This window comes from Fringilla coelebs, assembly GCF_963513975.1.
Source record: "Fringilla coelebs genome assembly, chromosome: Z".
Lineage (NCBI taxonomy): Eukaryota > Metazoa > Chordata > Aves > Passeriformes > Fringillidae > Fringilla > Fringilla coelebs.
This window is the reverse complement of record NC_140031.1, coordinates 48,351,938-48,368,168: the sequence shown is the minus strand read 5'-3', so window position 1 is coordinate 48,368,168 and position 16,231 is coordinate 48,351,938. Positions and strand designations below refer to the sequence as shown.

General features: G+C 39.6%; 1 protein-coding gene across 1 annotated transcript in view; it reads left to right on the top strand.

The window, feature by feature from the left end:
• Positions 1-6,139: 6,139 nt before the first annotated feature.
• RORB (RAR related orphan receptor B) overlaps positions 6,140-16,231 on the top strand; it is a gene marked incomplete at both ends in the record, with an annotated part of 127,788 nt that continues 117,696 nt past the window's right edge. Inside the window, 3 exons of the mRNA XM_084224723.1 lie at positions 6,140-6,452; positions 6,657-7,163; positions 15,969-16,022. Coding sequence (XP_084080849.1) covers positions 6,140-6,452; positions 6,657-7,163; positions 15,969-16,022 — 874 coding nt within the window. The remainder of the gene's footprint in view (positions 6,453-6,656; positions 7,164-15,968; positions 16,023-16,231) is intronic.

The following is a 16,231-nucleotide window of genomic DNA, read 5'->3' as shown; positions in this document are numbered from 1 at the left end:
AAGGAAGGAAGGAAGGAAGGAAGGAAGGTGAAGGAAGGAAGGAAGGAAGGAAGGAAGGAAGGAAGGAAGGAAGGAAGGAAGGAAGGAAGGAAGGAAGGAAAAGTTAGAAAAAACTGAAAAGGCACTTTTGAAGAGAAGCCCTTAAGCATTCTGGACTTCAGCCGTTGCTATAAGCTACAGCTAAAGCTATGGTCTGTAGCAGTGGACTTGATGTGCACACGAGGTAAGTCTAAAGCGATACATCAGATAGGAATGCCCCAAAAGCAGAAAGCAGGGCAACATATTGCAATCTAAATATTTCTCAGCTAAGTGAAAATTAGAAATAAATACCTATTTTTCAGTGCAAACCCATGCAATACAGCCATTTTAAAATTGCTTAGTCTGAACTAGCCTCTTACCACCAGCTTTGTTCTGCAGGTACTACTAACTTATTGTGACATAATAATAAACAACTGAATGATCAAGAGAATGTTATGGATTACTCAGTCAATATGCTTCATTGTTCCTGTAAAGTCCAAAATGTTAGGCTCTCTAAATTTTTCTGTTCCATTTTCTTGTTATCCATTACATCCAAGATTCCAATTTCACTGATACTCTGTTTTGAAATGAATACACAGTATTTCTGTTTGACTTTATTTTACGTCTTTTAGAAGAGAATTACTAACATGCATATGTTTTTTATATGCTACTCATAGCAAAGGATCTGTTTTTAAAAACTGTTTAAACAGCTCTGATATACTAAATACTATGATTTTCTAAGCAGGTATTAGCTCAGAAATAATAGTGATCGATTTTGCATACAATGAAAAAGAATTTAGAATAAAGGTTTTGAACTTCTTTGATTTTATAATGTAAAACTGTAATGCATAAGTAAGAATAGGAATACTGAGATTCCATCCGAAAATTAATTTGTTTCCTGATGAATAAAATAACTGTGTGCTAGGTTTGCAACTTTCCAGCAAAATAATATTAAAAATTTGAAAAATCAGACTGTTTACATGAGGCCAAAAGAATAGTTAACTGGAGGGTCAGTATCCATTTAAAGGGAGAAATTTTTGCTTGTAGTACATGCTCACATTTAAACTTAAAGCTACTTCATGAGAGCGATATACATTTCAAGATACTCAGAGTCTCATTCCCAGGCAATAGTGTCTAGTGCCTCAGAGGCTGCCACGAAGATTTGAAGCAGGGATCTGAAGGCAGGTCTTCTGCCTCATGCTTCTTTCCTACAGCACTTTATTTTGCTCTCATATTCCTTCCAACTCTTATCTTTCTATCTCCTTCATTGAAGCCCGTTCTTGGTCTTGGATTGCCTCAAAACAACTTAGGAATCCTTGGACCTTCCAAGGATGGAGAATGTGGATGCAAATCCTGGAAGGTTACTGCCTCTTGGCAGGCTTTTGGCTGCAGGAAGACAGCCTTTCACTGCTGCCTCCTCTCTCATCAATGTTCAAATATGCTGTAGTTTCTCTAGAGTAAACTTCAGGTTACTTGAGCATAGGTGCTACTGTCACATTTAGCACCTTCCTTGGCTAGGTTTTAGAATCCAAAATATAATTTCAAAATTTTGGTGTTCTAGGTTTAATGCAGCAATTATATCCTTAACAGACAGTTTTTTCAGGTGCTGAACATTTTGTCAGGGGGTGAGGTGGTGATGGTATCTAGTATCTCAGTTAGTATCCATTTCCATTCCAAGATATGTTCAATTGGGACATTTTATAAAATGATCAGTGATTGACACTGTGTGTAAAGCAGGGGAAGTCAAAATACAATTTCTGCCATTAAGGCAGGGAAGAAGATACAGAATGAAATAGATGTCATGAAGTATTTACAGGAGTTGAGCTTCTTTATTTGTGGCTAGGGATTGCTTTTCATTTCACAAGACAGAGGAAAATGTCAAGCATGGTTTTTCACTTGATTTTTTCAAGTTACTGGTTGTCCTGTCATGCATAATACTTAGTTTCTAAAACAAAATTGGCATAAATAAAGATTTTTCAATTGCTAAATGTCGTTCCTGATTGTGTCAGGATTTTCAAGGGCTGTTTTTAAAATAATTTTACTAGTTTGGAAAAAAATGCAGAGTTTTGAATTTAATAATATTTTGTAGAAACAGTTTAAAATTGCATAAGTTATCAGTCTTTATAGGAGACAAAGACAATATACTGTATGTGCATGTTTTCAGATTGCAGGCAGCATAATGAGATAGGAAGAATTTCAGAAAGTTAATCTAAAGTGAAGAGTGCATGAGAGAAGCTCATATTCCTGAGTTTGTCAATAACTTTGTGCAAAAGTCATAAAATGAAAAACTGGAAAATGTGTATTACTTACATGAAGTTAGGAATGTTTGGCAATGAAGCTGTAGAGAAATTAAATGAAGAAAATTGTGACCAATGCTACTCCTATTGAATGTAAGAAATAAATTTTGACTATGGGGTGCATCTGGCTTGCTTCTGCCAACAGAAATTAGCCATTGATACCCAGGGGAATGAAATGGGACCTGCCTGATACAGTTTGTTTTGACTGTTCATTCAGTACTTTTTAATGAAGCAACTAAATTAGGCATCATTTGCTACAGGTCTAATGAACATATTGCAAATAATTAAAATGATAAAAGTATGTAGCCTTAAATACTGTCTTAGAAGATTTTGATCCAAAGAGCCTTAGAAAGATGCTAGTGAAATTGAATATTCTGAAAAGCAATTCCTCACTGTCATTTTGCAGTGAAAATCTTATAGTAATGATATAGCTCTTTAGCCATAAAATATTAGTTTATATTTTGAAGCAAAACAAATTATTTAATTAGTTGTATTTATATTAGCCTGATACTTTCTAAACTTCTCTGAATCACTCACCTGAAATGAGAAAACCTGAAAAGGCTCTCTTTGAAACCTAGGATAACTAACAGCTTTGAAGAATAGTGGGCTAAATTGTACTACTCAGTTTATTTAATTATTGAAAACATGTGTTCAGTTTTTAAATATTCTCTAAATTTCTGTATGACTTTAGATCATGTGGCTTTCTTGTGTGTTGTTTACCTGCTTCAATATATTCCAATTTCAAGCAGCCTTGTATTTTTAAATACAATATTTGTAATTTGTCTGGCTCTCACTGAAGTTCACACATGTTTATAACATGTCTAATTCTTTCACCACCATTACTAGTACTTAGTAGACAATATTTAATCATAAATATTTTTAAAAATTAAATTTAACAACTTGCTCTAGCTCATGAGGAAGTTATCTCAGACATCATTGTACATATACTATATTGGAACAAGAAAAATGAATAAACTAAAAGTCTACCGAAGCTTATGAAAATGCATAAATAAAAATTGCCACTTGATATGGTAGTGAGAAATGTAAATGAATTCCAAGGCCCAAGTTATGTGGGTTTTGTAGGAAAAAAAAAAAAAAAAGAGAAAGAAAAAAAGAGAAAGAAAAAAAAGAAAAAGAAAAAGAAAAAGAAAAAGAAAAAGAAAAAGAAAAAGAAAAAGAAAAAGAAAAAGAGAAAAAGAAGCTTTTTATCAAAATCAAGCTAAGAATGACTACTGAGGGTTTTTTTCTCCATTATCAAAAGCACCACACAAATCCCATACAAAGATGACCCAGAACCCACTGTAACAGTGTAATGTATTTTGAATGCACAGCACAGCAAGTAGATAGCTTGTTATTTACCTAATAAAGTTTTGATTGGTGTTAAGATGTGGCTTGAAATTTAATCTAAAAATCATTTTGGCACAACCAAGAAAAAGATGTCTTGACAATATGAAAAGAGAGTGCATGCCTCCTCTTGAAATCCACCTGCCTTTTGTTCCTGCTGCTAGGTGAATCTCCAGTAGGGGAAAAAAAAAAAAGTTCTGGTTCCAATACAAGTAGATGGAATCTCTGCCATCTCTCCTAGTTGCTTTTGTAAGAGCCATAAGCACTATTCACTAAATTCCATATTAAATAACAGGTAAATTATACTTATTCTGAGATGAGTCTTCCTAACATGCTTTGCAAAGTGATGCGTAAGAGTTGTTTTATTGCAATTACCTCAGAAACTTTTGAACAGGAGGAACAGATTGAAGAGATGGTTTGTGGGAAAATCCATTGAAGAGAATCCTGGAGGCAAGCCTAACTGCCACCAACCACATCTGCTAAAATCCCAATTAAAAAGAAAACATGCCACTGTAAATTCCACGTCTTGTGAAGTGAAAAGATGGAGAGCACGTAATTGTTACTGAAAGGTGTGCTGATATAAGTAGAATAAAAGCCAAGTAATTGGTAAAAGTTTCTGGATGAGGTCCTACATGAGTATTAAAAACTTTGCATGCAGTATAAAAATTGCATAAATACAATAGTGAGGAATGCAAATACCATCTAATAACTTAGGAATTAAGAATTTTCCTTTTTTTTTTTAACTGACCCTGTCTTCACTACAGTGAATGCAGTTAAAATTCACCATGGTCAAGTAAATCTAGACATTTGCAATACTGGCAGAGTTGATTATTTCATGTCTTTGTCATTTGCAATTCAAACAGGTGCTTGAAACAGGCTAACCACAAGAACTTGCTTCCTCTAAACCCTGTAACCTTGCTCCCCAAGAATAAAGCTTTGCCAGTTTGCACTAACAGTGGGCACTTCACTTTGTATCTTTCCTACAATAAATCGTAAGACAGCAAAAGACATCATTCCTATGATCTCTTGCAAAGCAGACCTAATAGAACTTGGCCTGATAATTCATGTAGTAACAAAGAAATCTATTTTGGCATGTCCATGCTTAATTAAACAGGACAAACTATGTATCCCGTTTTGACTTATGATGTCGATATAGTAACTTTGTATAAATACATTTTATTTAAATCAGAGGCTTTTTTTTTTTTTTTTTCATTTTAGCTTGGAGCTAGGAACTGTAAATCTTGATAATAGGGACTTGTTCTTAAGATGTCTTACTGAGCTCCGATTGTGTTCCATGATGATACAGGAAAACAAAACAAAACAAAACAGTAATTGAAAAGATCCCCTAGTCTTTTTGCTTGTTTGGGTGGTGTTTGTTGCCTTTTTTGTTTCTTTTGTTTGTTTGGGAGGGTTGTTTGTTTGGGCTTTTGGTTTTTTGGGGACAAACATCAGTTCGTCTATCAGTTAATCAGGGGGAGAGTTGTGAGTCGTGAAAATCTTGTGGCCGCAGAAACACCGGTTTCTGCAGAACCTTCTGCTAGTCTTACACCGGAAAACAAATCGCTTTCGACCTCCAGATTCACTCTTTAATGACAAAATGACTCACCACCAAACTTTCCCATTCCCGTCGGAAAATGAAGTTTTCCCATGATGGTCACACCGTGGTGACCGAGTGCCTTCGCCCTTCTCCCCGGAGACACCACCTCCTCACTAACAACGCCACACGGGGTGATTCTCGGCGCCCGATGCCTTTCTCCACAAGCTCCAGAGCTCTCGACGCCGGTCCCATCCTTGCACCACCACGCTCAGCCTCGCCTGCCGAGCAGCACCCGCCGGCGCTCCCAGGGCGAGCACAAGTTGCGGCGCGGAGCCCCCGGAGCCCGCGCGGCCGGACCGGGCCGGGCCGGGCCGGGCGGCGACGACGGCACCCGGGGCCACCCGCGGCGGCGGAGCCGGGCGGGCCGCGGCGATTGGCGGCGGCGCTGACAGCGGGCGGGGCGGCGGCGGCGGCACCGCCCACCCCCCGCTATAAGCCTCTTTGCCGCTTTCTCACTGGGTCTCATTTTCGCTCCGTGCGTTGCTGTGGCTGCGCAGTGGAAATCCGCACCGGGGAGCTGCCGAGGGGCGCCGTTGTCATGTGAAAGCGCACATGCTCTGCCATCCACGCGGCACCCCCCTCTCTTCTGCCTCCGCGTGTTTTTCCTGTTTTTTTCTAACGTAACTCCTTTCCTCCTCCTCCCCTGCTCAGCCCCTCGCCGCCGCTCGGCCGCCCAGGCGCCCCCCGCAGAGGCTCCGCCGCGGGCAGTCGCGGGGCGGCCGCCCCGGAGCAGCGCGCCCGGCGGCGGGGAGCCCGCGGAGCCGCGCCCCGCGGAGCCGCCCCGGAGGTATGGTTTTCCCGGCGGAGCAGAGCTGCGGCCGCCGTCACCTTCGCGGGTGTTGAGACGGGATTTGTGCGGTGCGGTTCCTGGGCTCCTAGCTTCATGACTGCGCGGAGCGGGGAACCAACACCATGCGAGGTAAGCGGGCCGGGACGCGGCTCTCTTTTGGGAAAACTGCTGGTGAACGGGCTGGAGAAGAGGTTTCGTACTAGCGGAGAGGGTCCGGGGGAGAAAGTTGATGGATCGTGCCCGCCCGCCGGCGTGGCTAGTGATGGTGTTGTTCCTGCACCCGCGGGGGCCGCGACCCAGACCGAGGAGCCTTCCGCGGCAGATGGGGGGCGACACCCCTGGAGTACCTGTCCCGGGGAGCCCAGCGCCGCCCCGGCCCGTGGCGGCAGGCAGACGGGAGGCTCAGGTAGTGTCAGTGCCTGAGGTCCCCACCTGCAGCTGCCCGCGGGGCCCGGCGGGTGTCCCGTACGGCGGAATCCGCTGCCGCTTGGTGCCGCGTCTCTGGCAGTACGGAGAGGGGCTCCCCTTTTCTCCCCAAAAGTTATTTTGACTTCGTTCCCCACCCAGCACGTCGCCTGGAGGCCCCCATTCCCCGTGGGTTGCTAACTAGGCGGCAAGGCTGCCCGGGAACCCCCTCCCGGTGCCCGCTGCTCTCTTCGGGTCCCCGAGCGTGTCCTGCCTGCGCAGCCCGATCGTGGAGGGCGGGAGAGATTCCTCCAGGGCTTGCAGCCGCACTCGGTGAGGGTCCCGCCGGAGAACAGAATATCATCACCGCCGGGACACCCTCAGCCATGGAGAGCTGCTTGTCCGGTGGGGCTGGAGAGAGGCTGCGTGCTGGCACGCCGGGCACCCGAGTGGGTGTGTAGGGCTGCGGAGGACATGGGAATGCGGTGTTTCCGTGACTCCCAGGACCAGACTCCCCTGGGCCCCATCCCCAGGCCAGGCGAACACCGGCACCAGGGCAAGAACAACCCCTGCCAGCCTCGGGCGTCCGCGGGCTTTACACAGCCCCTCCGCCCCCCATCTTCCACCTTGCCCGTTATCACCCAGTGTGGCAGAGCGGTTGTTTGCCTCACCCATGGCTTGGTAAAAGGGACAAAAAGTAGCCTCTACCAGGGTATTGGAACGGAGGAAAAGGGCTTATAGGGAGTGGGACTCGCTCGGGGTTGACAGCGGCACTGCATGCAGATTTCTTGATCTTCCGTTTAAGGATGGGACACACAGACACACGTACTGTAAAGAACTTCTAGCTAGAATTTCTGCTTGTTTGATGTCATCTCCTGTAACAGCATGTGTTAACAGCGCTAACAAATCACACGTGTGTAATTGGCTTTAAAATAATTGTAGCTATGACATTTGCACAGATAGACTTAAAAAGACTATCTTTTCCCCCAGTGTTCTTTGTTAGGGTGTTGGTTGTGGGGCATCTAACAAGAACTTGCTAAACAGTGTTTGTTTTTCTTACAAGCAACAGGAAACAAGTGAAAACACTCAGTTCTGTAAAGTGGCCCCTGTTGCAGCTTTGCAGCTTGGGTTGGAGGTTTTCTATTTGTTTGAGTATGGGCTTTTGTGGATTTTGGTATTGTTTGGGTTTTTTCCTTCTTTGTTTTTCTGCGCACCAGAGCGCCTCCAATTTGAGTAAAGCCGGTTATTATCTCAGGGGCTGTTTTTAAAAACGTGCCCATCCAGTGACCCCTGGTCAGGAGCCCCAGCTCCCCTTTCTGTGGGCAGTTCATCCTCACAAGCGGTGGCTCCTGCGCCTCTCCTCCCCTGCCCTGGGGTGGCCTGTACAAAGGTGAGGTGAAATGTCCTCTCTCTCCTCAGACACGTTCCTTCTAAACAAGGCCCAGGGTGGTCTACCTGTGCTGGGCAGGGAGAGGGAGGCAGATCTCGCTGCACATCTGGTTACATGTCCTGTGGGATCTGCCCCAGCTCCTTAGCCATCTCTGCCACCCCTTTAGCTGTAATGTCAGCCACTCTGAAGAGGTGCAGCTCTGCTCCTAGAATGCAAATTAGTATTTGCATTGTATTTATGCTTACTCAATAGGGAATTTACAGGTGGGGAAAAAAGGGCTGGGCTGGGCTGGATGGAGGAGAAAAACAAACAGGTAACTTTCATTCTTATTTGAAACTCATGTGGAAGAGATCAGTAAAGCAAAGTTTTACAACAGGTGTGTGTCAAGGCAAGAGCAGTGCTTCAAACCACCTCAATTAAAAAGGAGCATTACAAGTTAATTGAGCATCTGTCTCTGTGGATTTCCAAATAATGGAAATAAATGAGAGTCACAAATAAATGAGAGTTCAGAGATTGTGAGCTCCCATGGACTGGTGCTTTTAGAGGGCTGTGAGCCTTCTTGTAAACGTGCAGTTGTTTTCAACTGTATTTGCAGTTAGTTTGAAAGAGGAGATGCTCAGTCTTGAACATGTCAGCTGTTCCCCCAAACTTTCCCAGCTGAGCTGTGATCCTTCCAAGCTGCAGTTGGCGCAGTTAGCATAACGTACCTGGGATGTTGGATGTACAGGGGCTGCTGTTGTTCACTACTGCTCCTCTTTGGAGATGGAGGCCAAAAAGTGCCTGAAAATACCTAGCCTGGATATTTCTGCTGAATCCCAAAGCACTGGAGAGTCACATAGACTGTCAGTTGTCCCATCCTGTGGAAGCCAAGCTAACATTTTCAGCTGCTGTTACCATCATTGGTCATGTTCTATCCAAAATAATAATTTTCTGCACTTCAAACCTTGATTTCAATCCCATTAAGCATATGTTGCCATACTAAATTACAGCAGAACAATATGCAGGGCACTGAGCATTTGTTGATATAGTAGGTCCAGATATTTCCCTCTGAATGGAAAGTGGAATTTTTTTGGAGTTGATGACTTTTATACCGGTATTTTATAAAGCCAAACATAGGTGTAAAAGAAATTTACGGTGAGCCTTCATTACAGTCTTCCTTCCATCTGTCCCACTCCTGGCAACATCCTGTGAGGGATTTAAGAACATAGAATGTGTACTTCAGTATACTTTTTAGAAAAAGAGAACAGAAAAAACGCTAAAATGATTGTGCTATTTAACTGAAAAAGAAGATTTACATTTTTCCTTGTAGTTTATTTCTTATTAAAATGATTTGTAAAGTTTAACAATATTGAAAGTCAGTTCTGTGTATAATGCAGCTGTTACACAAACGTGGAAGGTTGTGGCAAAAAAAAGTGTCAAAATATCTTCTTTTATTCTGGGAACGGCTAATCATACACATACAAAAGTCAATTTTGTAATTGTATCTATTTGAGTTGTGAAAGTAACATTATTACCCAAGTACTTCACTTATTAAAAAAGTAATATTTAAACTTTTAGTTGAAAATATTACTAAAAGCTCTTTTGTTACCTTCTAAAGAAAAGGTCCACCACAACCCCTGAAGCCAAGTTAAGCGAGTTTTCTGTGTAGTTTTTTCTTGTTGGTATCAGGATGAGCAATAACGCATGTTGCATGATACTCTGTAGGTACTCCATTTTATTAGCGTGACTGAAATATTTGTAAGAAATTAGAAAAGTGCTCAGACAAATTCTGTATGCGGTATTTCTAAGCAAGCTTATTAAGTAACACATACAAAGAGACTGGCTTGCTTAGAAGTTCTCCTTAATTGAGTAGATGGGTGCAGGGAATCTTTATAGACTCATTAACTTCAAAGGAAAATTATTTTGCAATTTATTCCAGGAAAAGTAAATATGTCTCTATTTGAAGTATGTAATATTAATATTCTAAAATACATTGATTGCATTGAGTATTTAAAGAAAGGACTTAGGACCTTACCCCCCCGTTGTAAAACCAATTTGTCCTCCCAGTGTAGTGCATCTATCAACTACTTAATTGAATAATGTTATTTGACTTCATTGGGACTCCTTGATATGTGATAAAGCATAAGTTTCTCATGTTAGGTGTTCGCAGGTTAAATTTAATTAATGTCAGTAAATGCTTTGAAAATCGTGAGTCAGAAATAAACTGTGTCACGTAATAAAAAAAAAAAGCTGGATATAGTCAATAAACAGTGACACCCCTCTGGAATGAACAAAAGTAAAAGGGAAAGCACAAGTGCCCGTTTGTACCTCAGCACTGGATCGTATTTACATTCCATACTGTATCTTCCATTTATCTTTAATTGTAATATGCTACAGTGTTGGGCATCAACAGAGAGTATATAATGAAAGTTCATCAATAGATAACAAAATGATTTAATAGCATATTTAGCATATAGATATTTTATAAGAATTTTTTCATAATATAATTTTTTTAAGCTACATTTGTTTTTCATAAATGGAAGTCTGGTGACAGTTAATTTAAAAACTGCAAAAATACCATGTGCACTGGCTGAGAATAATTTCTCTTTCGTGGTATGGAAAATATCTGACTTCCACTGTTGGTCTTTTACAAATCCAGTGGCAAGCAGTAGGTTGGTATGATTTTTTAAATTTGACGGTGCAGTAGTACAGGTCATTTAAATTGTGTATTATGGTTAAAAACTATTTTTGGCATTTGAGGAGTGAATCTATCAGGAAAAAAATGTTCTGAGTACACAAGAATTCTGGAAGTCATAATTCCTGTTTAAAATGTACTTGTGATAATTTGTGGAAAGTCTTTAGGGCTCTATGGAAGGTACAGCTGTATATCATATTGACATTTGCTTCCTCAAAAACATGTGGGTAAGGTATGCCTTCAACAGTACTGAGTTTTATTAAACAATTTCAGGACACAGGGTCTGCTGTAGTGTGCACGCTGGTTACCTGATACAGGAAAACAATTCAAAGGGGTAAAAGATTCCCAAATTGTCCAAGAAATTCCTACCTCAGAAGTGGTGCAGTGAGTTCCCAGAAATTAAGGTCTGCACTGCAAAATTGAAGAATGTGTGCTTTGAGCTGAAGATGCACACAGGAGTAAATATTGGTTGAACTAATCATCTGGTTAATAGAAATGAGCTTTACCAGTTCAGCAGTATAATGGCTTATGTTAACTAGCTGTTTTGCAGTCCATACCCTGCCCTTTCAACCCACGACCCTGTCAATTTTGCTTTTAATGAGGAAAATCACTGGTGTTACATTTATGGTAAATTGTGCTAAATATATTAGTTGTTCCAGTTTCAAAACTGAAATAATTGAAAAAGATAAGAAAGTCTGAGCATTGCTACACAATTATGAGGTAACAGTAGTGTGTTAGTGGTTGTACATCTTTTTACAGTTCTAAGTTGCTATCTTAGATCACTTGCTGTTGAGCTTAGTAATAAACCTGTTACATCAACTTAACTCAAAGTGTAAATTTTAAAAAACTGATACATTTGAATTTAAAATCAGTTTCTTTAAACAGTAATTTTAACAGCTTTGTACATTTAGCACAGTTGGGGCTTTCCATAATGACTTTCATAGACTAGCTGTGGATGTCAAAATGTTGTTCTTGGTGCTCTGTGTTTAAAAAAAGTTCAATGTTGTTTTTTCTTATGATTCTCTATGCAGTCTGGCAAAATCTGCAGTGCAGCTTGGAGAATAAAACATCACACAGTGTCACTGGGGGTGGCAGACAGAAGGTGCCTTTTGGATTGTGCCATTTCCCTGTTTGTTTCTGATATTGGTTTCATGAGCATATTAAAACCTCAATTTATGCACAGGATTGAGAATACAGTACAGCTGTGATGGCCTGGTCCTTGTTTGACTGAACAATGCTTACTCACTTGAGTGGTCCTATTAATGAGACATTTGGCCCTCTGCATTTTTTCAGTCTTGGAACTATTTTTTATGAAGCAGAAATGTTCGTGCTTAACTTTGCCAGACACATTCTGATGGAAGTTTATGCAAACAGAATAACAGCTGTTTCTGCCTCTGCTACAAGTATATACGCTAATTTAGCTTGACATAAACGTTGTTACTTTGCTGTTAATTGTGAATTATTTTGATGAATTGCCAATTAAAATGCATGTATACAATTTTAATGGAGGATCTACACTTTTACTGCTGCACAAAAATGCAATAATTTTTTAAAATGTAAATTTATGTTTATCTGGATCATGACCATTTAAAATCACATACTTATTAAAGAGTAAGCATCAAGTAATTATGTTTGCTTGACAGACAAACTCATTTATGAAGAGTTGTCGTGGGTCTTGTATATGTGAGTAGTTCAGTTAGGTTTTATGGGACTATTCACAGTAATAAGGCAAGCTGAATTTTAAGACTGCTTGTTCTGTGTCCCTTGGAAACCCAATGATTTGAGATTGTAAGCAGCATGAATGATTATAAAGGCCACAGGGAATCAATATCATAAGAAGCATGCCAAATTAGAAAAAGTCTTCGTGTTCTGAAATTTCAGTAAAATCACCTTCCAGTTGCCACTGTCTGCTGTTCTTCAGTGTTTGAATACAGCTGTTTGCTATATATGCTGGAAAGAAGTGTTTGTAAATATGATAAATGTTTTCTCTGCTGAGGCTGACACAAAAAAGTATTCAAAAACATTGTTCTTCTGCCAATTACCAATAAACTACTTTGTTTAATTGTTATGCTTATGCTCATTGCTGTGTTGTTGCTAGTAAATAGTGACCAAGCAAGGATTGGAAAGATCTTTAAGATTAGGAAAAAATATATATTTGTATTGTATTTATACATGAATATGCTACATAGGCTAATAAATATTTTAATATGGCTAAAGAGCAATATAATTTTAAGAGCAATTTTGATGGATATTGCAAAGTCAGTCTTTGAAAGTCTGTCTATTTACAGATGCTCCTCAGTAATCTCACATTTAACTCACTTGGTTTTGTTACCCAGGGTCGCTTAGGTTTTCTGGACAAGCAAACACTTTCCATAACAAAATAATTCTTTTTAGGAGTCATATTTCATTAATCCATGGTATTCAAAGGTGAAGTTATCCTTCAGAATGACACTTCTAAACAAGGCATGCATTCCCATTACCTTTTATTTTTTTTCCCCCATCTTAAGCAATCCTTTAGAGGAAAAACATCTTTACAAGCACTCCATTTGTTACAAGTTTCAGTTGTTGGTGTTTTTTATTTTTTGTTTCTTCTCTTTGTTTTGTGGGGGGAGGGGGGGGGTGTTGTTTTTTGTTTTGTTTGTTTTTTGAATGAAGACATTCATGGGGGAAAAACAGATCAAAAGAAGGCAAAAAAAATAAATTGCAGTTTGGTCTACTGTCAAAATAATGAGCTGTCAAGTGGGTAGCATATTACACTTTGTTGGTCTCAGGTGAAATTATGGTTCTCCTAAAATAAACTTCAAATGTAAAAAGTAAACCCAAAGCTGCTTATAAATAAGCAAGACTTAAATTATTATTCCCACTACAGCAGGAGGTAAAGAGTGATAAGCTTTATGCACCTGCATAAAGGTTGCATTATTTAGTGTGCATTACACATTGAAAGTGCACACTTGTTTCAGAGATATTTGGAAGCTATAGTCTCAGTCCAAAGTTTGTGGCATCTATCACTTAGCTAGAAGACTGAGAACTGTTCAGCAAATATTTTTCCAGAAGATTTATTGGAAATAAGGATCTTTTGGAGACGGACAGTTGAGGGATTTTACTATATGTGAACTGTATAAAACTGAGTTTAACAAAATTAAGAACCATATTTTCATTAAAAGTGCTGTTTAGAGACTTTGATGTGTGTTGTCTTCTCTTTTCTTCTTGGAAAATACATCTAGTTTTACTAGGCGAGGGTAAATTTCTTCCAGTCAGCTTTTTTGATTTGAGAGCCTGCCACAGAACTGCATTTTGGAAATCCTAGGGCTTCTCTGCTAGCATATTTTTCCTTGATCATTTGTGCATGTCAGCAGTGCAGCACTGATTTTGCTTTTCTAAACAAGATGGAAAATGAAAATAAATATTACATTTCCGGTCCTGGCTAAATAGTGAAACAGGTGCTCTGTTATTTCTTTTCATATTTGTCAGTCTGGAAGAATGAAGCATCAGCTGGCTATGAAAAGCATTGCTTACTTCAGTGCACATTGTTTGGGGGACTTTGTACAATATTTGTACAATGAACAGTATTTGGTAGTTAATTGGGATGAACTGAAAGTAACTGGAATAAACTGAAAGGAGAGAGGCCATGCACAAGAATTGAGGGCAGATACTCAAATGCAGTGGCAGCAAAAATATAAACAAATGCAGCACAGTCTAGTGGCACAGAGAAGTAACGGCATTAGAGAAGACAAGTATTAATAAGGCACAAAACCATACATTGATATCATCTGTGTGAAGAAAAGACACTGAACTTTTGGAAAGAGTTCCACTGGTGGCCAAGGAGAAATAATTTAGTTTGTTCCGGAAGTTATATTTAACCTGTTATTGTTTTCTATCTGTGTATTATATAAGCTGTACATGTCCTGTCCTTGGAAGTGCCTGTCAGCAAGACAGACTTCTCCTTTTCGTGGCACAAACCATTTTCTCTATAGCAATACATATAGAAATGGAAAGGTGATGTGTGAAATACCAGTGATATGTGAAAAACCAGCTTAACTGTTTTGTTTAATGTATGGAAGCCTCTCATAAATATTAATAGCATAGGTGCTATGTACGCAGTACTGCCCCAGATTTCTTTTTTTAGATGTACCCACTAGAATACTGGGACAATAGCACTAAAAATTAATATTACTTGGGAAAAGTAAATAATTAGCAACACTTCTACAGAATTTTCTCATTCAGAAATCTATGTATTTTGAGTGCTAGTTTCCTTGTAGCCATAGCCAATTTTTGAAAATTCAGTTTATATTAATCTCTCACATGCGTAGTTGGAATAAAGAGGAAGGTTAAAACAATGATGTCAGTGGAGGCAAAATATGGTTGATTAATGTCCACTGAGAGTAATTTAAACTACAGATTACTCCATGGCTTGAAGAATGACAACATCACGTTCCAATACAATTTGTAAAGCAATTCTACGCGCTTATGAAAATATACTCCTTATTCAGAACTGGTCGATAAGAAGGGCATTACCAGTGCTGTAGCAGCTGTTAAAGTATTAAAAATAAAACTTCAAAAGTATCTAGTAATCTCCATAATTTGGGCATAATTTAATTAATAATTAACATATTATTAAAAGAACAGAAAGAAAGGTATTGCATGCAAATTTGCTCTAACATTTAGAGAAGCAGCAACAACCACAGAAAGATTTTTTTTGAGAAACCTTATATGTGATAATATTTCAACCAAATGTATACTACAGTCAATTATATCAGCTGAGTGAAATCTATATCTGCAGAGCTGTATGTCTTTAAAATAGAATTTCCAATAGACTTTGCTGGGACGTCTTATGTAAAAATCAAGGTGCAATATGTTCTCATTGGTTGTTTACAGCCCACTGGTTTTTAGAAAATGGGAGAACTAATCAGTTTTGAGTTCAGCGGATAAGAGGGGAGAAAACTTGTGCTGTCCTAATTCAGGTGTCTATGTAAAAGTCACTTTCTTCATATATCATTGATTTGCAGCTGCCAAAATTCCAGTATTTTTAAAAATACATTTGGCCAGGTTGTGTTCTAAATCAGCATTCCTAAGAACTCCAGTGGAAGTGCCATGAGAACAGAACACTAAGAAAGACCTTTTGCAGCGAGCTATTTTCAGGTTTCAACAGAATTGTGGAGAAAAGGATTGTACCAGCTGCATCATAAAACCGATGGAGGGAAATGTATGCTTTCAAGAGGGAATTTAATCACGAGCAAGAGAAAATTGGGAGGAAAAAAAGGATGGTGAATTCCTATAAACAACAAACTGAATAGAAAGGGTGCTGTTTTGAAATAGTGTTATGTTCAAGAAGTAAGTGGAAATGTAAAGGAAAAGAACAATGTGAAACAGAAGAGTGAGGAGATGGAAGGGGATTTGATGTGAACAGTCCTGTACTACGAGGTGCTGGACTTTTCAATTTCCACTCATTGTAGGTGGAGTTAACTACAGTGGGCCTGCTGTTGGAAATGAGAAAGAAAGAGAGAAGTATAAGTAACAGAAAAAGAGAAGAAAAATAAATAAAAGAACAAATATGCAATATAAATGTATTCATTGTACAACTTTCAGTTACTTGGTGCTGCATGTAAATTTGTTGTAATGGGACTTCAAACTATTTGGTATTCAGCTAAATGCTATCATTAGATATCCACTTCCATTCATAGCCAGAGCTCCGCTACTCAGGAATGCTGCAAGTCAG